Source organism: Rana temporaria, chromosome 5 (genome assembly GCF_905171775.1).
Source record: "Rana temporaria chromosome 5, aRanTem1.1, whole genome shotgun sequence".
Classification (NCBI taxonomy): Eukaryota; Metazoa; Chordata; class Amphibia; order Anura; family Ranidae; genus Rana; species Rana temporaria.
This window is the reverse complement of record NC_053493.1, coordinates 153678045-153699852: the sequence shown is the minus strand read 5'-3', so window position 1 is coordinate 153699852 and position 21808 is coordinate 153678045. Positions and strand designations below refer to the sequence as shown.

The 21808-nt window shown below is 42.1% G+C and overlaps 1 protein-coding gene across 1 annotated transcript; it reads right to left on the bottom strand.

Annotated features, from left to right (window-relative positions):
• Positions 1 to 7756: 7756 nt before the first annotated feature.
• LSM5 (LSM5 homolog, U6 small nuclear RNA and mRNA degradation associated) lies at positions 7757 to 19742 on the bottom strand. The gene is made up of 5 exons (XM_040353263.1): positions 19521 to 19742; positions 19323 to 19418; positions 14327 to 14354; positions 11683 to 11755; positions 7757 to 8532 (listed from the first exon to the last, which is right to left on the bottom strand). The coding sequence occupies exons 1-5, from the start codon at positions 19564 to 19566 to the stop codon at positions 8500 to 8502; spliced, it is 276 nt and encodes a 91-aa protein (XP_040209197.1). The 5' UTR covers positions 19567 to 19742; the 3' UTR covers positions 7757 to 8499.
• Positions 19743 to 21808: the final 2066 nt, after the last annotated feature.

Genomic DNA, 21808 nt, shown 5'->3' with positions numbered 1-21808 from the left:
GCAAGTACATGATTTATTTTATGCTAATAGGAAAATACAAATTCGTAACCACTCTTGATCTAGAACGTTCAGAAATGAAACTCATTCATTAGTCAAGGCCAACCACACACATTTGCACCAAACAAAACTGCACCTTTAACACAACCTTAACCAAGATCAATTACATAAAGTTTGGAAGCCACACCTCTGCTGGTCAACATTGGCTCAGCTGCCAAATGTGAATCCAAGGTACCTATTCTGTAGCCGTCAGACCCTGCAACAGATAGTCTGGGCCAGATTCACAAAAGAGATACGACGGCGTATCTCCTGTGATCCCCCCGTCCTAACTATGCGGCTGATTCATAGAATCAGTTACGCATAGATAGCCCTAAGATCCGACAGGTGTAATTGACTTACACTGTCGGATCTTAGGATGCAATTCTATGCCGGTGGCGAGGCCATTGCGGTCGGCGTAGAATATGCAAATGACTAGTTACGGCAATCCACGAACGTCCACGTTACCCGTCGCTCTAACTTTACATTGTTTCCGTCGAGATACACTTTGTAAAATTAGGGCTGAGCCCTAAGTGTTCTAAGCAATGTTAAGTATGGCCGTCGTTCCCGCGTCAAAATTTAAAAAATCACGTCGTTTGCGTAAGTCGTCCGTGAATGGCGCTGGACGCCATTTACGTTAACGTCTAAACAAATGACGTCCGTGCGACGTCATTTAGCACAATGCACATTGGGTAATTTTCCCGACGGAGCATGCGCAGTACGTTCGGCGCGGGAACGCGCCTAATTTAAATGGTGCCCGTCCCATTTGAATTAGGCGGGCTTGCGCCGAGCGGATTTACAGTACGTTACACCGCCGCAAGTTTACAGGTAAGAGCTTTGTGAATCAGGCACTTACGCTGTAAACCTGCGGCGGTGTAACGTAAATGGGATACGTTACGCTGCCGTGGAGCAACGTAAATGTATCTGAATCTGGCCCTCTGTTTCCTCTGCGTAGGCATTGACTCAAGACTCCTGGACCAATATCTGACCCAGAATGGTATAGGGAGAAGCATTTCTAGAATTAGGTCTAAGGCTCCTTATTATGTAATCTGTAACAACAAAAAGGCCTGGGAAAGCCCTACTGGGGCCAGCACTAATGAGAAGGCCAAATAAAGCATTCTTTTATGCACCAAACTCCATTATCCTCGCTGTCAGATGCTGGCCAGGTGGGAGGTAAAAAAGTAAAATGTCCCCAGTGGCCATCATGCTGAAGCCACGTCGGTGGCCCTGTTCATCTGTGTATTAACATCTAAGGTGAGATTTCCTTGTTGATGACCGTAATTAATATTTTACAAAGTTAAAGGGGTTTTCCACCTTTTTTTTAAGTTTATTAAAAGTCAGCAGCTACAAAAAAGTGTAGCTGCTGGCTTTTAATAAACAGACACTTACCTGCTCCACGGCTCCAGCGATGTGCCGGCCGGGGCTCCGCTCCTCGCCCCCCCTCGCCGGCCGGCGTCTTTATTCTTAATGTGGGCACCCGACAGTGACAGCTTTCGGCTTCACGGCCGGGCACCCACTGCGCTTGCGCGAGCGGCGCCGTCCGATTGGACAGGCGCTCGCCTACAGGGAGGGGCTGTGAAAAGGCGATTAAGCTAATCGCCTTTCCAGCCCCTCGGCGGAAGGAGGAAGTGGGACAGGAAGCCCCCACTCCCCCCCAAAAAAATTACATGCCAAATGTGGCATGTAAGGGGGCGAGGAGTGGGTTAAGCGGAAGTTCCATTTTTAGGTGGAACTCCACTTTAAAGTTGTTGTAAAGCTTCAGATTATATATATATATATATATATATATATATATATATATATATATATATATATATATATATATATATATATATATATATATATATATATATAACAACAAACATGTTATACTTGCCTCCACTGTGAAGTTAGTTTTGCACAGAGTGGCCCTGATCCACGACTTCTGGGGGTCCCCCTAGCGACTCCTCCTCTTAACAGATAACCCCCTAGGAGAAGCACTCTCCCAGAGGGGGTTACCTTGCGGGCATGCTACAGAGTCCAGCATTTGCATCTATAGACACGAATGCCGGACTCGGCCCCCCCCGTCATTGGATTTGATTGATCGCAGCACAGTCATTGGCTCCTGCTGCTGTCAATCTATCCAATCAAGAGCCAGGACCCCATGCAGCGAGGAAGAGTATGTCTCCGCCGAGTGAATGAAGGGGGCTCTAGTAAGTAAAATGGGGGGGGCTGGTCACTGCCAGAAGTTTTTCCCCCGGATGCATAAGACTTATTTATGCAATTAAATAAAGTTAATTGTGCTCAAATACAAAATATATGAACACCTGTTCAGAATGTTGTTTTCACAAGTAAGGGCCAATCATCACTGTCCAGACCGAGGATCAGGAGTCATGCAGCCTCACAGAACAGTCAGAGCAGAATGAAAACTCCTCTCACAAGCTTTAACCAGTTTATATATTTACTTAAATGATTACATTTCCATGTTGTGTGTAGTGTGGGAGACCAGACATAGGCAAGCTGGCAAGTGGTTTGAAGTATTACTATACCCAGGACCCTGCATTCACCAACTGTAAATGTATATCATTACTTCATAGTTAATGACCAGGGTTATGGCTGTAGCTAGATGCCACAACCCTGGCGGTCGTCTTTCTGATAAAAACGATCCCAGTGAGATCCCTTTTATAGACAGCGCGGGAGCGGTGCCCTTTTTTGCAACATCATCTATCACATTTTACTAAAAAAAAAATTAGGCTAACTTCACGGTTTTGACTGATCAAAGTTTTTTTTTTTCTCCAAAAAAAATTGCGTTTGAAAGACCGCTGCACAAACACAGTGCAACATAAAATATTGCAACGACTGCCGTTTTATTTTCTAGGGTCTCTGCTAAAAAAAAATTATATAGATAGAGAATGTTTGGGGGTTCCAAGTAATTTTGTAGCCAAAAATACAGATTTTGGCTACAAAATGTCAGAAAAAGGGGCAGTATACCATAGGCTTAAAATGTTCTTGGTTCTTTGTAATTGTATATATATATATATATATATATCCTTTCCCTAATATGGTTGGAACTTAACCACTTTACATCCCACCGATAGTCAAATGACGTTCACAGATGGGATCTCCTATCCTGGGTGGATGTCGTATGACGTCCTGGGCTTTCCGGCTGCCTAGGCGGCGGGCACCCGCGGCATTGCTTGGGCCCCGGTGTGCACGCCTGGCGGGTGCGATGTCAATCACGTCAGGACCGTGGATCTGTGTGTGTAAACACACAGATCCACGTCCTGTCAGAGGTGAGGAGACGATGTGTTCCCAGTACAGAGGAACACAGATGAGTCCCCTCCCCCTACAGTTAGAATCACTCACTAGGGAACATATTAACCCCTTTATCGCTCCTAGTGTTAACCCCTTCCTTGCCAGTCACATTTACACAGTAATCAGTGCAGTTTTATAGCACTAATAGCTGAATAAATGTGAATGGTCCCAAAAATGTGTCAAAAGTGTCCAATATATCCGTCACAATGTCACGGTCACAATAATAAAAAAAAAAAAAAAAAAAAAAAAAAGATCGCCGCCATTACTAGTTAAAAAAAATGCAATAAATCTATTCCTTATTATGTAGACGCTATAACTTTTGCGCAAACCAATCAATATACGCTTATTCCTTTTTTTTTTTTACCAAAAATATGTAGAATAATACATATCGGCCTAAACTGGAGGAAAAAAAATAAAAAACATTTAGATATTTACTAAATTAAAAAAAATGTATTTTTATTCAAAATTGTCGCTCTTTTGTTCATAGCTCAAAAAAAAAAAAAAACGCAGAGATAATCAAATGCCACCAAAAGAAAGCTCTATTTGTGGGGGGGGGGGGAGGGAGAGTCAATTTTTTTGTTTGGGAGCCTCGTCACACGACCGTGTAATTGTCAGTTAAAGAGACTAAGTGCCGAATTGCAAAAAGTACTCTGGTCAGGAAGGGGGTAAATTCTTCCAGGGCCGAAGTAGTTAATATTAATAATATGGTGGTAACTGTTATTTTTTTATTCCTTTTTGCAGTTTCAAGTATCAAGCTGGCATTTTCTTTACCATTTTAAGGGTGCCCCCTGGTGTTTTTTTCCCACCATTATACTCTATTCAAGTAAAGTACCAATTGAAAAAGTGAAGCAAAAACTGCAATCCTCTCTGACATTTAGCTCTCAGATATAGAGATATAGAGATATATATATATATATATATATATATATATATATATATATATATATATATATATATATATATATATATATATATATATATATATATATATATATATATATATATATATATATATATATATATATATATATATATATATATATATATATATATATATATATATATATATATATATATATATATATATATATATATATATATATATATATATATATATATATATATATATATATATATATATATATATATATATATATATATATATATATATATATATATATATATATATATATATATATACACACACACACACATTACAGTCTGGTTCAGTTATACCTCATATTCACCAAAAAAAAGACCTGGTTTTACATAATTTTGAGACCTTTTTGTCCCCAACATAACAGATGATTAATAAATACTGGGGTAAGCATGATCTGGCTAAAACTGTATACTTTGAGATGTATGAATACTATATTTGATAAATCACCTTTTTTTGGTCATTTATACTCTTGTCTTCCTCAATACAGTTTTAAAGTACTAGCAGCTGCTACCCCCAATGAAGCCTAAAGGGTGAAACATGTTGGGAGCACCAACCTCAGTACTACTGTATTATACGAGGATAAAGAGAACATGTTATTATAATGTTTTTTAGCATGGAATTTTTTATTATTGTAGCTGATCAAATGTTAGAACATGATTAAAAGTACAAATTTTAAGGTTAAAACAAACCAGCATTACTACCTTCTCATTAAGCAAATGCTACTTACTGAGCTATATCTTCCTCCTGCTTTAATTCTTCCACTCACTAAACTACAAAAGTGTACAGATAATGACTTTATATACTCAGGCTTGGTGATCTGCATGTTTCAAGTAAGTAAGAAAGCGTAAAAAAAAAAAAAAAAAAAAAAAAATAATGAATACCTCTTGGAGTTGCTCTTTAAATATCTTATCAGACCAAGGTGATTTTCAGCTCAGGCGATTGCTGGACGATTCAACTAAAATCTCAGGATTTATTTTATTCTGCAGAACTGAAATTTTACTACCCAAGCCTTTATAAACATTTCACTCAAACAGCAAACATGAAACAGAGCAAACGTCACTGCCGTTTAAGGCTGCTTTCACACTAAAGTACTTCAAAGCAAAAAAATAGCGCCTGAAAAGCACCTTGAAAGTGCCTCTCCTCTCACTCCAATGTGAAAGCCCAAGGGAAGGACGAAAAAAAAGTCCTGCTAGCCGCATCTTTGCAGCACTTTATAAGAGATTATATATATATATATATATATATATATATATATATATATATATATATATATATATATATATATATATATATATATATATATATATATATATATATATATATATATATAATCTCCTTAAGCGCCCCTGCCCATTAAAAATCAATGGGCAGCGGGGGCAAAGTGCCACTTTTTCAGCCGCTAGCGGGGGTTAAAACCTCTGCAAAAATTAAGGAAAATACCACGCTTTACCGCCGACGCCTCAGTGTGAATGCAGCCTAAGGGCTCTTTCACATGGACGTGTCTGTGTACGGACTTCGCTTTACTCAGCGGGGATTGCTCCGTTGACAGCTTAGGCAGATGACATCTTAGTCTCTGCACACTGTGCAGGGACCGACCGACCTGCAAGAGCGCTGCTCTCCACCTGTCAGTTTTCATCCGATCGCCAGATGGATGGAAAATAGGGTTTCCATCCGTCTGAATTTAGCGGATCGGATGTCAGCGAGCATGTTGCCGCTGGCATCCATCGCTCCATAGTGGATCAGTAGATTCCTGCAGCGGGGGGTGATAGGTGTATTTGAACCGTGGTTGCCACTCTGCCTGTGCAAAGTAATGACGAACTGAAAGAAGCATATCCACACATGCAGAACTTACCGTTCCTAACACTAAGTTTCGGTCCTTACTGTTGCGGTGCTGGAAACAGCATGCAATTTGGACAGGAATTACACTGCATTCCTGTTCAAATCGCATGCAATTCTTTGCATTTTGTATGGCTCAAATCGCACCACACCGACACAAAAAGGGAAGGCATCTTTCTTTTTTTTCCCCCCGCACTGGAATCAGATCGCATAGGTGTTCAAATACATGCGATCCAATTCAGCCAATCGCACTGCATTTTGGGGTGTCGTTGACAGACACTCGCTGAGGTTCGCATGAACACAGTGCAATTGTGATCTTGTGCGGGAACCACACAGGAATCACAGACTCCTGCACTGCATCAGTGTGAGCCATCACTTAGGATGGATATCCAAACCTTGGTGTATCTTTCTGCATCCTGCGGTGATCATCCATCTCTAACCCCAGGAAACTGCTGCACGTGCACTTACCCAGATAGCCATGGCTGCTGTCAGCTTGTCTTTCATTTGCATGAGCAGAGTGGCTGCAGCTAAATGTAAACATAGGTGAGATTTGGGCAGCAAGAATCAGCTGATCTGATCGTGAATTGCCAGTGTACTTGAGGCTTTAAGCTGGCCATACATCAGGGGTTGACAAATTTGCTTGGAATATAGGAGCCAGGTAAAAAAGTTAGGAGCCAGAAAACGCACCCGTCCCGACGAGCTTGCGCGCAGAAGCGAACACATACGTGAGCAGCGCCCGCATATGTAAACGGTGTTCAAACCACACATGTGAGGTATCACCGCGATCGGTAGAGTGAGAGCAATAATTCTAGCCCTAGACCTCCTCTGTAACTCAAAACATGCAACCTGTAGATTTTTTTTAAACATCGCCTATGAAGATTTTAAAGGGTAAAAGTTTGTTCCACGAGCGGACGCAATTTTGAAGCGTGACATGTTGGGTATCAATTTACTTGGCGTAACATTATCTTTCATAATATTAAAAAAAATGGGGATAACTTTACTGTCGTCTTATTTTTTAATTAAAAAAAGTGTAATTTTTTCACAAAAAAAGTGCGCTTGTAAGACCGCTGCGCAAATACTGCGTGACAGAAAGTATTGCAACGATCGCCATTTTATTCTCTAGGGTGTTAGGATAAAAAATATATATAATGTTTGGGGGTTCTAATTAGAGGGAAGAAGATGGCAGTGAAAATAGTGAAAAACAACATTAGAATTGCTGTTTAACTTGTAATGCTTAACTTGTAATACCAACGGCCACCACCAGATGGCACCAGCTCACATCTGGTGGTAATAACTTGTAATACCAACGGCTCACCACCAGATGGCTCCAGCTCAAAAAAAAAAAAAAAAAAAAAAAAAAAAAAATTTTTTTTTTTTTTTGCCCCCCCTTCCAATTCAAGTCGCCAGGACCCTATTTCTAGTCGCCATGGCGACCGGGATTTGTCGAGCCCTGCCATACATTATACAATTTTCTTCTTCAATTTCCTTTAGAATTACCTACAACTGTGCCTGTTTGCATACACAATGGAAAGTGCCATATTATATGGCTTTGATAAACCTAAAGGAACGTTGTAGAAGAAAATTGTATAATTTATGGCCAGCCTTAGATTCAAACTGCAGTCATACAGGGAAATACATTGAAACTACAAAAAGTAATGTACATTTGCCATTTTATTTTTTATCAAAGACAATTCAGCTTGTTCCTAAGAATGTTTATTTTCCGAAAATAATATTTTCTTAAGAAAAAGGTTAATAAAAATGGCTCCATAGAACCTAAATAAGTTTATTCACTAATCATGCGGTTATATTTTTGAAATACAAAGAGGTATTTGAAGTCAAACTAATTTAACATGTTTAGGCTTTGTTTTGAAAAATGACAGATGCTTAATTTAGAAAAAAAATTCAAATACAACTGTATTTAAATGCAAAAATATTGAAATGCACCTAAAAGCAAGACTTTTTTGTAGTTTTGGATAGAGTTGTGAGGGGAGTAAGAACCTTTGGCAGACCTTTGTCGGTGTCCCCACTAGGTGACCATTGTCAACTGGGACTAAAAAAAAAAAAAAAAAAGAGAAAATATCCCAAATTTTAGATATGTGGGTAGAAGCATTGAGGGGACACTTTCAAATAAAGACACTTGTGCCCAGGAGTGAATTAAAGACACTTCTTAAAATCTCTGAAATGCGACAGATGGACTTGTATTTGTAACCATTTCCTACTTATCCAAAATGAAAAAGTTTTGTCTTTAGATAGATTTTAAATTCTTTCATCTCCATCTCCGTAAAGATATTTCACTTCTGTGCCCATAATATACATTCTTGTGATGCCAGGGCACCCAGTTCCACTGTAATATACAGGATGGGGGAAGTGATGGATTGTTGAACTTCACAACCCATTCATACTTCAGGGCCTTCTCCTCCAGGTACAAGCTACAATGAGGAAAAAAAAGGGAAAACAAAAAATGTGAAATCTGAAAAAATATTTGAAAAGTTTATATTCTTAAAGTGGATGTAAACCCACTCTCATCCCTTCGAAAACTACTGTCATAGTGCTGATCTATAAAGGATATACATGCCTTCTGCATGTATCCTCATCTGTCAAATGCCCCCCTCTGTCTGTTATAAGAAGTGAAAAACTGCAGCTTCTGTGGGTGGATCTGTTGTCTGGCTCTGTGGGTGGAGTCGTGATGTCAGTAGACTGCCCGCCCTCCTCTACACTCCCCTTGTCAACATGCATTTAATCCTATGTATTCCTTACACCAAATTCTGCTACGATCACTAACATACAGTCAAAATCCAGAAAAGTAACCACATGACTTCAGAAAAGGAGTGAGGGTGGAAATGAAAAAATAATGCCCGCCTCCAGGCTAGTGCATGAGATATGTAAATAACCTGTCACTCACAGCAAGGGGGCAGAACGGACTAAGGTTTTTTTCTCTGCAAGTCTTTTATTGCACTGAACAATAAAAAAAAGGATTGCTCAAAGCTGGATTAACTATGTGGCAAGACTGGGCACAGATGATAGGAAATCTTATACTGTACATTGTGACAAACAAAAAAAATAATTCAGGTTTACATCCACTTTAAAAACGGTACTATGCTATATATACATTTATTGCACAATATATGTATATAAAACGCTGCACTAAGTTTATGTTGAAAATAAATTGTGAAATAAAGTTCATGTGTCCAAAAAAGTGACTAAACAAATCTGAACAAAACGCAACTAGTGCAAACTTAAAATTTCATGCTTGTGTATAAAAAAAAAAAATCTGCTCACCCCCCCCCCCAAATCATAACCGGTCTGAAAGGACACAATAGTAACTTTGACGGAGATGATGGCCTACACTTCCAGCCGTGCAAGTAAGCACAAAGCATCAATCCACCACTATCCAGGAGGCTCAGGCCATATTCAATGCCCCTCAAAGCAATGATATTACATCTGGACACTCTTGTTGCATTCCTTGAATAATAATTTCACCTCTAAGTCACTATGGGGTTTATTTACTAAAGACAAATCCACTTTGCACTGCAAGTGCACTTGGAAGTGCAGTCGCTGTAGATCTGAGGGTGACATGCAAGGAAAATAAAAAACAGCATTTTTGCTTGTACACGATTGGTTAAAATCAGCAGAGATTCCCCTAATTTTAGATGCTTCCTTCATATCTAAAGCAACTGCCCTTCCAAGTGCACTTGTACTGCAAAGTGGATTTGCCTTTAGTAAATCAACCCCAATGTGCTCAAACTGAGGATAAACAGCGCAAGGAGACAAATCATTAGCAGAATATGCCAATTGGGGGGGAAAGCACATAGTGACCGATGAGGTGAAATTAACTAGATTTTAAAGTCTTTTTTTTCTATTAAAATAACAAACATGTTATACTCACCTGCTCGGTGCAGTGGTTTTGCACAGGGCAGCCCAGATCTTCCTCTTCTCATGTCCCTGGCCCCTCCCTCCTGTTGAGACGAGCTACAGCTCCGTGTATCCATTCAGAGAGAAAAAGAAAGAGCCGCAGTTTCACCCCCCCCCCCCCATCCCTCTCTCCTGATTTACTAACTGACAGCAGGGGGAGCCAATGGCACCACGCTACTGTCTCAGCCAACAGACACGCCGAGTCAAGATGACATCTCGCTCGGCGTGGACCAGGTAAGTTCTCTTCTACTCGTTCCGAGGTAAGTATTTCATAATGAGCCAATATGCGGTGCATACTAGCTCATTATGGCTTTTGCCTTGCAGGTTTAAAAAAAAAAAAAAAAAATTGTATATGCGGGTGTACAACTGCTTTAATGCCTCTTCGAAGGCCTGCCTCCAACTATCAGATGTGGACACATGAAATATATTACATTTTTCAACATGGACATTATTACACAGTAGAAGTAAATGTAAGCACGAGAAGTGGCGAGTGAGTGAAAAACTTATATAGCACAACACATGCGAACTGAATCGCCTCTGGGCGCTGTATCCATGTCATGGGTAAAGACCCTTTGACCTCAGAAGAGATGGGTTTTAATCTTTCTCCTGAAGGCCAAGTGGTCCAACTCCGATCGGATGCTGGTTGGAAGAGCGTTCCACAGTCGAGGTCCCTGGACTGCAAATCTTCTATCTCCTTTGGACTTGTATCTGGCTTTGGGTATCCGGAATAGGTTTTGATTGGAGGATCGCAGAATGCGATTGTGGGCTTTTATTTTTTCGCATAGATATTGGGGGGCGTTACCTTGAATACACTTATGTATTAGGCAGAGTGCCTTGAAAGCGATTCTGTCTTTTACTGGCAACCAATGAAGGGCTCTCAGTGAAGGTGAGATTGATTCCAATGTTTTTTTGCCGGTCACTAGTCGAGCGAGTGATTTGGTAAAGGGATATGTCTAAAGCTCTGCATCAATTTACATATATTGTTAATTTTTTAACTGTGGGCGATCACAGAGATCAAGTCTGCTTTTCGTAGATCGATAGAATTGGTTACTCAGTGACACTTATTACTATTCTTAAAAGCGGAACTAAAAATGTACATTGAATTGATGCCTTGAATGATAACAGTTACCAGCGTGCTTACGTTAGCTCTCTGCCAAAATGTCAAGCAATCAAAAGGCAGTTGTCATAGCTGAGCACATTTGCAGATCAGACACAGGCTAAGATAGCAACTTAATTTGCTGCAAATAAACGGCAACATACCAATTGCATCATCTCCAGTTTTCCATATTCACATTCCATGATAAACTGCATTCAATTACATGGCATATAATTGAATGCAGTGTCTAGCATGTCTACATATCTGGTAGCCAACGATGTGGGTTTGCCAGTGTGGTAGGAAGAGGGACACAGTAGATTAGTATACGAGCATGCCACAAATGGTGGCATAGGCTAGTAAAGCACATCTTTCCTGGTGAAGGCTGGTATTTTAGTCTGCTCCAAAAAGTAGAGGAACTGGTATTTTATATACTAAAGTAATTTGGCAACAGGCTGTTGTGCCATTATGCGGTTGTTGGAAACATATACACAAAGTATGATAACCATGGGTAAAGCTTGGGGACAGTGCCATGGTATTTGAAAGAGCACATACAGTAGTTTGATAAACTTACCATGGTTATATTGTTTCCATTTAGCAAGATTTGATCAAGTTTTGTAATTCGTCTTCCCTCAGGTGTGATTTCACTAAAAAAAAGTGAAAAAAAAAAAAAACCACATTAAAGAAATAGAATACCCCTTCAGTGAACACAAACTCATATTATTGCAATGTTTGCCTTAAAGCTCATTGTATCTTGTCCCCCGTTCATCTCATGTCTGTGGATTCTAGTCTCCACTGGCCGAAAAAAATGCTTCATGTTCATGCCAAAGGGGGGTTTTCTGTAATGCACCCTAGGTCAGCCATGAGCCCTGACCTTCACTGCTGTCATGTAGCCACAGGAAAATTAATTAAGCCAGTCAACTATTTTAGGGAGAAGATGAAACTAAAAGGGAGACACAAGCAGTGTGACCCATCTCAACATCTAGTGCAGGCAGGAGTTTTGCAGGCATATACGAGGCAAGTGTGTTTAACCACTTCAACCCAAGGATGTACCGGTATGTCCTAAGGGTTTTAGGTGGCTTTACCAGGACGATGCCTACGGCTGTAGGCATCATCCTGGTATCAACATTTTCAGCTGATGACAGGTTTTCATGTAGAAGTTATCAAAGTGGCTATATAGCCACTTAATCATTTCTACGGGTGGCAGAAGTGATCCTGGAATCACCACCGCTCAGATGCCGAGTGCACTCAGGGGGAGGAAGTTACATCCATACCCACCTCCCCCTCTGATGTTAGAAACCAGAAGTGACATTTCATCACTTCTGGTTTGAGGTTTACAAGCAGTTACTGGCTTGCAAAGAATTTAATTAGAGACGCACCAAAATTTCAGCGGCCGAAACAGACAAAAATGTCATTTTGCCAATTATCAAAAAGATGCCTAGAATGGCGCAGAATTTTACTGTGCTTAACCACTTAAGGACTGAGCCTGTGTTTGACATTTTTTTTTTTTGCTAGAAAATTGCTTAGAACCACCAAACATACACCCTAGAGAATAAAATGGCGGTCATTGCAATACTTTGTCACTGAATTTGTGCAGCGGTCTTGCAAGCGCACTGTTTTTGGGGGGGGGGGGGAAATTTTTACTTTTGAATTAACAAAAATAAAACAGTAAAGTTTTATTTTATATTGTGAAAGAACGTGACAGAGTAAATTGATACCCAACATGTCACGCTTCAAAATTGTGCCCACTCGTGGAATGGCGTCAAACTTTTACCCTTAAAAATCTCCATAGGCGACGTTTAAAAAAAAAAAAAAAAAAAATCTACAGGTTGCATGTTTTGAGTTAGAGGAGGTCTAGGGATAGAAATATTGCTCTCGCTCTGACAATCGCAGCGATACCTCACATGTGTGGTTTGAACACCATTTTCATATGCGGGCGCTGCTCACGTACGCGTTCGCTTTTGCGCGTGAGCTCGTTGGGACGGCGCGCTTAAGAAAATCTTTTTTTCTTTTTATATTTGGATCACTTTTATTCCTATTACAAGGAATGTAAACATCCCTTGTAATAGAAAAAAAAGAATGACAGGTCCTCCTAAAAATGAGATCTGGGGTCAAAAAGACCTCAGATCTCATATTTGGACTTCAATGCATTAAAAATAAAAAAATTGTCATTTGAAAAAAAATAACAAAAATTTCCCTTTAAAACGTCACTTCCGCCCTGCAGTGATAGAGACGGGTGGGGGCCATCTTCCCTTCACTCCGGTAAGCTGCGGAGGGCACTGGAGAGCGGTGGGAGGGCATTCTCCCACCGCCGATAAAAGTGTTCCATCTTGCGGCGTATCCGCCGCAGGGACCACTTCTCTTGTAGCGAACCGCCCGCTGAAGAAGAGGATACCGGGGTTATGGTAGCCATCTGCTACCATAACCCCGGTATTCCTCTTCAAACAGAGAACGTAAAACTGCAGCGGGCAGTCCGGAAGTGGTTAAACGCATCAAAAATGTAACAGGTGCATTATTGATGCATTGTTGTTGTGTTTTCAATGCATTTCAATGGGGTGGTGCATTTTGGTACTCTTTTTAAACTGACCAAAAATGCATTTTTTCTTGAGCTAGTGGTGGAACCAAGAATTTGTTAATGGAAAGCATTAAAATAGATCTAGCAACAATGGACACCCCAGGGAAAACAAATCCACCCCAGCACCAATTGACCCTCCAGCAGCCAGCAACATTAGACTTAGACATTAGACCCTCCCTCAACAGTAAAACCCTCCCAGCAGTGAAGACCACCGCAGTAACAATAGACCCCCTTCTGCAAAAATGGATCCTTGCGAAAGCATATGCAAACGGTGATTGCAGCACACGTGAGGTATTGCCACAAACAGAGAGCAATAATTCTAGCACCAGACCTCATATCACGCCTAAAAGCCTTTACAGGTTACCAGTTTAAAGCATCACACAGATTTTTTAGGTAACGCCCGTACTATAGGCATATGTTGTGTAACCATTTACTCAGTGTAACATCTTTTGTATTTACCAAAAAATAAATGAGTATTAAATTGTGTTTATGTCCAATTAAATTCAATAAATTGTATGTAATCCTATAAATGTACTCAGCATAAATTTTTTATAGTGTTGGGGGGGTCATTTTCTAGCAAGTAATGTCAGAATTGGCCTGGGCGTAAAGTGGTTAAAAGTTAGCTTTCCAAAAATATACTTACAATTCTGTGACATCCTCTAGGACCATATCTGGAATGCAGAGTGAAGGATGAAACCAGAAAAGTGGCACAGCTACTGCCATGTTAGAGTCACTACAGTACAAATGAATTGATTAAATAAAAAAAATAAAATAAAACACACCCCTACATCTTAATGTACGTTATCTCAAAATAAATTAACTTACTGTATACATGTACTGCAACACACATACAATACAAAAAACACACACGTACTATAGCACACCGCGAGTGGCGTCGCTAGGGTTGGCGTTACCTGGTGCGGTAAAACATGGTAGGGGTGAAATACCATTTTTTACCACACCACCGCGGCTCTCCCCCCTAGCCTGCTACAGTGGAGTGACAGTAGCCACTTGGCATGCTAATGCATCAGTCTCTCTCCTGTCTAACCTGCCACAGTACACTTGATGGTGCACAAGGCTCAAACATGCGCCCACCACAAGCCCCCCACAGGGGAGGGGGGGGGGGGGACACACCACATTACAGGGTAGGTGAGGCCAAATTGCACAAACAATGGGAGGGGCTTACAAAGCCATTTTTAAATACCATGAGTTCAGAAGTACACTACATACAAAGTGCAGCGTTCAGGAACGCGGTACAGCCAGGCGCAGAGGATCGCCATGTACAGCCAGGCTGCAGAGGATCGCCATGTACAGCCAGGCCCCCGCCCCCTCCCTCAGAGATACTGCTGGGCAGGGAGGACTGTGCACACCATCAGAAGAGCCGGGCGCTGCGACCTGTTGTGGGTGAAAACAGTGAGCCGCACGCAAGGGGCTATCACTGGAGGTGGTCGCGGGCCAAAAAGGAGGGGGTGACACCAGAGCTGGCAGGTGTCACCCGGGTGCGGGCCGCACCCCCCATAGCGACGCCACTGCACACACCAATGTGAAGGCTTTGTGCACTGGCTGCATTTTCACAAACGGTGTGGATAGGCACTAAAGGCTAAAATAAATCCCCTAATCCTTGACCCCAACATATTTAGGCCTGGGTCACACTAATACAATTTCTGGTTTGACTTGAATCACACAGCACGATAAAAGAAATCACGTTGTTTTCAAATGGTGTTCGTTCACATCAATGTGACTTTGGAAAAGGTTCCTGTGCCATTTTGGTGCGATTCCAGTGCGATTCTGGCCACAAAGAATATACAAACCTCATCAAGGTTGCATTCAAGCAGCACTATATACTCGCACCAAAAGTTGGATAAAAATCACTTCAGCATTGTGAGCCTAGCCTTACTTTGCCCTTAAGATAGGGTCCCAAAAAATAAACTAACATTTTGTCCTGTACTCAGGTCATCCTGTAGATCCTCTAGGGAAATTCCTGTCCCAAAACATACCAGCACCTATTTGACATAACACAATTGATTTGGATTTTCCAGCTGACGCGGTCAACTGAGCATTAGGGAGTTATATCCTGCATACGAACCACAGGTGGGTTTATGCTTAATGGCTAAATAATGCTACAGGGCAAAAAGCTTCTAGGTAAAACTTGCAGAAACTAAAATAGAACATTAGCCAATAATGACAGTTTTCACAATACTATCAAACCTTAAGAGTAATTGCAGTCTGCTCACACAATTTGTAATAATGTAATCTCGGCCATTCTGAAGCTTCCCTCCAACCACTTTGCATATTTTATATATACTGCGATTCTGTACTTGCCAAATATGCTGCAGAAATCTCTCTCCACCCATTTTAACTGTGGGCAACTGAAGCTGCTGCCTGTTCACTTCCTGGATTTATACACACACACACACACACACACACACACACTTCCAGCCCTGTAGCTCTCATTGGCCCTCATGAATCACACCCCCACCCTCCTGATAATGGGCTGTATAAGGTATTTACTGGCAGGAAAAAAACAAAAAAATGTACTATGCAAAGTTAAAACAAGGGCAGAGGATTTAATAGATTGAAAGATGGGGGGAAAAAATAAATTTGCTTTAAATCCACTACAATATAGGTACATATATTAGTACTGCAGATACAAAATCCTGCATTAGTTTTAAAATATGGCAAAAAGCACCCTCTAGAGGCAGTATGAAAGTACCACACTCAAAAGATGAAAGCCCTGTTCCTATACAAAACAAAGATACAGTGTCTCACAAAAGTGAGTACACCCCTCACCCCTATTTTATTATATCTTTTCATGTAACACTGAAGAAATTACACTTTGCTGCAATGTAAAGTAGTGAGTGTACAGCTTGTTTAACAGTGTATATTTGCTGTCCCCTCAAAATAATTCACACAGCCATTAATCTCTAAACAACAAAAGTGAGTACACCTCTAAATGAAAATGTCGAAATTGGGCCCAATCAGTAATTTTCCCTCCCCAGTTTCAGGCGACTCGTTACTGTTACAAGGTCTCGGGTGTGAATGGGGAGCAGGCATGTTAAATTTGGCGTCATCCCTCTCTCTCTCATCCAGGTCACTGGAAGCTCAACATGGCCCCTCATAGCAAAGAACTGAGGATTTAGGGGAAAAAAATAAGGAATTGTTGCTCTACATGAAGATGACCTAGGCCAGTGATGGCGAACCTTGGCACCCCAGATGTTTTTGAACTACATTTCCCATGATGCTCATGCAATCTGCAGTGTAGTTGAGCATCATGGGAAACATAGTTCCAAAACATCTGGGGTGCCAAGGTTCGCCATCACTAGTCTAGGCTATAAGATTGCCAAAAAGTTGAGCGCACATGCTCAGAGCCATAGCCAGAAGTTGTCTTTGGGGAAATAGACGTACGAGTGCTGCCAGCATTGCTGAAGAGGTTGGGGAGGGAGGGTCAGCCTGTCCGTATTCAGACCATACACCGCATCAAATTGGTCTGCATGGCTGTCGTCCCAGAAGAAAGTCTCTTCTGAAGATAATGCACAATAAAGCCTGCAAACAGCTTGCTGAAGACAAGCAGACTAAGGACAGGATTACTGGAACCATGCCCTGTGGTCTGATGAGACCAAGATAAACTTATTTGGTCTGGATGATGTCAAGTGTGTGTGGCGGCAACCAGGTGAGGAGTACAAAGACAAATGTGTCTACAGTCAAGCATGGTGGTGGGAATGTCATGGTTTGGGGCTGTATGAGTGCTTCCGGCACTGGGGAGGAACCATGAATGCCAACATGTACTGGGACATACTGAAGCACAGCATGATCCCCTCCCTTTGGAGACTGGGCCGCAGGGCAGTATTCCAACATGATAACGACCCCAAATACACCTCCAGGACGACCACTGCCTTGCAACAGAATCTGAGGGTAAAAGTGATGGACTGTCCAAGCATGTCTCCAGACCTAAACCCTATCGAGCATCTGTGGGGGCATCCTCAAATGGAAGGTGGATGAGATATTACAAGCACCTACTAGTAAGCCTATATTAAGGCTTACCTGTAGGTGCTTGTAATATCTCTCAGAGCTGCACAGTCTAGGAGATATTTGAAAAATCGCCATACGGCGATTTCTTCTGCGCATGCGCCGAGTTAGAAAGGACACATTGTGCCGTTTCTAACTCGAGTCATGCCGTGAGTGGCGGCTCCCATGTGCGGGAGTGACGTCACGCGACTCCGGCCCCTCACAGAGCCGGAGCTCGCAGCCCTGGAAGGAAGAATGGACGCTCGCTACTCGCGAGGAAGACGGGGACATCGCAGGCTTCTCCTGCAGGCAAGTGTCACATAATGGGCTACTATGCAATGCATAGTAGCTAATTATGCTTTACCTTTGCAGGGAAACAAAGAGGAAGCAACACCCATCAGGGTTTACTTCCTCTTAAAGCTTTGCCAATAAAACCCAGAAGCTGATTGGTTACTATGCAGCGCTGTACCAGATTCTATGAGCACCGGTTTTAGTAAATCTTCAAAACTAATGTGTGTGTGAAACCAGCATATATTAAATGAAAAAGTGCCACAATAGAATTTAAAAAAAGTCCATAACAGGTGTCACTCCATTTGAATCCATAGAAGCTGAGCCCTTCAGTAGAAAGCACGATTGCTCTATTCACCAAAACATTTCCACAGAAACAGCCAAGAAATAAAGACCAAAGGGCCGCTTACCAGATCTGTTATTATGGAAAACGTATACGCACACACAGGAGGGATCACTCAGGCAGGGATGGTATGTTCACACATTCATCCACTCTCCGAATCCTCTCCTCCGACAGTTCCAAATGCGCCGGTATACTTCGTGGGACCCTTATCAGGGTAGGTGCGCTCGTGAGGAGTATTTATAAAGGGAAGAAAGAAGACTTCATAGTGCAGTACTGCTAAAAATCAAGATTTCTTTATTACATTTGATGAGCAACTGGCATCCAGATAAAAATGGTTTGCAGTATATTCAACGAGACTCACAGCCGCGGCTCAAGCTAGCCAGCTGGTGCGTGGTGACGTCAGGTCCTGCAGCTCCACCCGCCACGTTTCTCTGTATTAGGCGAGGTGTTGACACCCTTTGGTCTTTATTCCTTGGCTGTTTCTGTGGAAATGTTTTGGTGAATAGAGCAATCATGCTTTCTACTGAAGGGCTCAGCTTCTACGGATTCAAAAGGAGCAACACCCATTATGGACTTTTCTTAATTTAATTCTATTGTGGCACCTTTACATTTAATATACGCTGGTCACACACACACTTGTTTGCATACACTTGCGCATTTTAACTTTTTTTTTTTTTACACATGTCTACAAGCTTAGTTGCAGCACCATTATATTAAAATATATATTGTTTGTTCACAACACGACACAAATATATATATATATATATATATATATATATAGTTATATATACACACACCACGTATCATACACACACATTTGTTTAAGGGGTTAGCGCAGATTTTACACATTTAGTAAATCTTCCCCATAGGCTAATACATAGTGGCATTCAGGAGGGGGGTGGGGGGCACTTGTAAAACAGGCATTTGACAGCGGCAGCATGCATGAGGCCGTAAAACAATATTAGGGAACAGGAAGAATTCAGATTTCTGTCACAAAGGATACTGACAAAGTCATCAAATCCCAGAAGCGTGCCGACAATTTCCTTATCGCTCTTCATGACAATGTGAATACGGGATCCTATACATTTATCCACCAGCTCTGTGAAAAGAAAACAGAGACAAGGTCAGGAGCTGAGGGGACAGAATACAGCTATACAACAACCACGCTGGGACTTGTAGTTCCAACAATATGGACCATTACCGAGCGGAAGTAGCTGAGACGGATTGGTAGTTACATTGGCCGCCATGTTCGGCTACACTTCCCTTCACCGGACTGATCTCCTAGAGCCCACGTTTCCTACTCGCTTTTGTAATTATCCGCCTCCGTGAACTGGGTGTAATCGAGTGCCGATGCACACATGTGCGCAGACTCAGACAGCCAAACTATACCAATCGATAAGCAGAACCCGGTGCCTGGGTAAGCTGCTGTTACAGGGGCGTGGATAACATTGGTCACATGAGGTTAGGGGGTGTGGATAACACTGGTCACGTGATAACCAGTACGTGAAATTTTTTTGGTCACATGAGGATGTTAACCTATGAGGAAGCAGAAAGCTTAGCTTATCGAAAATACATAAAATGGTGGAAGGGCGGTATGTGCAGTGTTGACCTGAAGCGCAATTAGGGAAAGGAATATGTGGCGTGTAAAGGCGCTCGTCACAGTCGGGAGCCGATATATATTACATATCGTTATAGTGCTGAGGCATGAGGAGCACTGCACGTGCCTACTGGAGGGAGGGATTGGTTGCTCTGCGTGGTGTGTAATCCAGTATTCACATTACTCCAGAAGTGGTAAAGCCTAGTACACACAATTGGATGAACGAACATCTTTTTTTGCATGCTAGTCTCATGTCGAGAGCAAGGGGCTAACTTAATGAGGAAATTAAGTTATTTTTTCAACTTTCCATCTATTAAAGTGGTTGTAAAGGTTTGATTATTTTTTAAATAACAAACATTTTATACCTACCTCCACTGTGCAGCTGGTTTTGCACAGAGTGGCCCCAAACAGTGTTTTCTGGGGTCCCTCGGCAGCTCTCTCGACTCCTATCCGCTTCAGATAACCCCCTCTGGGAAGGGCTTTGCAAAGGGGTTACCTTGCAGGTGCGCTCCTGAGTCCTGCATTTGCATCTATAACCAATGATTGCAGCATCATTGGATTTGATTGACAGCAGTGCAAGCCAATGGCTGCGCTGCTATCAATCTATCCAATAAAGGGCCAAGAACCCTGGCAAAGATCCAGCGTGTTCGCGATGCGGGACCTTTCCAGGGCTCAGGTAAGTAAAATTGGGGCTGGGAGCGGTAATCGTCAAATGTTTTCTCACCTTAAAGCGGTTCTCCACCCTAAAGTGGAGTCCCGCTGATCAGAACCCTCCCCCCTCCGGTGTCACATTTGACACCTTTCAGGGGGGAGGGGGGTGCAGATACCTGTCTAAAGACAGGTATTTGCACCCACTTCCGGCCACACGCTACGGGCAAAAGACGGGCATTCCGTCACATCCCGTCTGTCGCCCGTTGTGTGCTGGGAACACTCGGCTCCCAGCACACAGCGTGTGAGCCAATCGGCGGGCGCAGCGCGACTCGCGCATGCGCCATAGGGAACCGGGCAGTGAAGCCGCAGCGCTTCACTTCCTGGTTCCCTCAGCATGGATGGCGGGGGGAGCAGCAGAGTGACGAGCGATCGCTCGTGCTCTGCTGCGATCGGCGCTGGACTTCAGGACAGGTAAGTGTCCTAATATTAAAAGTCAGCAGCTGCAGTATTTGTAGCTGCTGGCTTTTAATATTTTGTTCCCATGGCACATCCGCTTTAATGCATAGGATGCATTAAAGTGTAAACCCTGAAAGAGAAAGGCATAATGAGCTAGTATGCATATCATACTAGCTCATTATGTTGCACTTACCTGAGATCAAAGTCCTCCCCGTTTGCCACCGACATGTCCCCTCGCACATACTTTCTGTTTTCGACGCTCCGGCGCTGTGACTGGCCAGAGTGGTGATGACGTCACTCCCGCGAATGTGCGCGCGACCAGGAGATCCCCACGCAGGAATCCTGCATTAAAGGGTCACTAAAGGAATTTTTTTTTTTAGCTAAATAGCTTCCTTTACCTTGCTGCAGTCCTGGTTTCATGTCCTCATTGTTCGTTTTTGCTTTGATGTTGCTGTAAATCCTCTCTGTTCTGGACACTTCCTGGTTGCCTGTTTCCTGATAACCACAGTACTGGGAGATTTCTCACGGTGGTCACTAATCAAGGAGGTGTGATTACTGTGTGTAAAACGAAACTGGATTGGTGCTGAGGAGTTTTAGACAAAGTATCACTGCTCTCTATTGGCTGACTGCCCTCTAGTGGCTCTCTGTACATCAGAGAACCAGCAAACAACAGCAAAAACGAAACTACACTGCAGGCACATTATATGATTGTTTTTTTATCTATTTTTAATCATTTTTAAAAGGAATCAGTTAACTATTATGTCTCTATGCCCTGTAAACAGTCA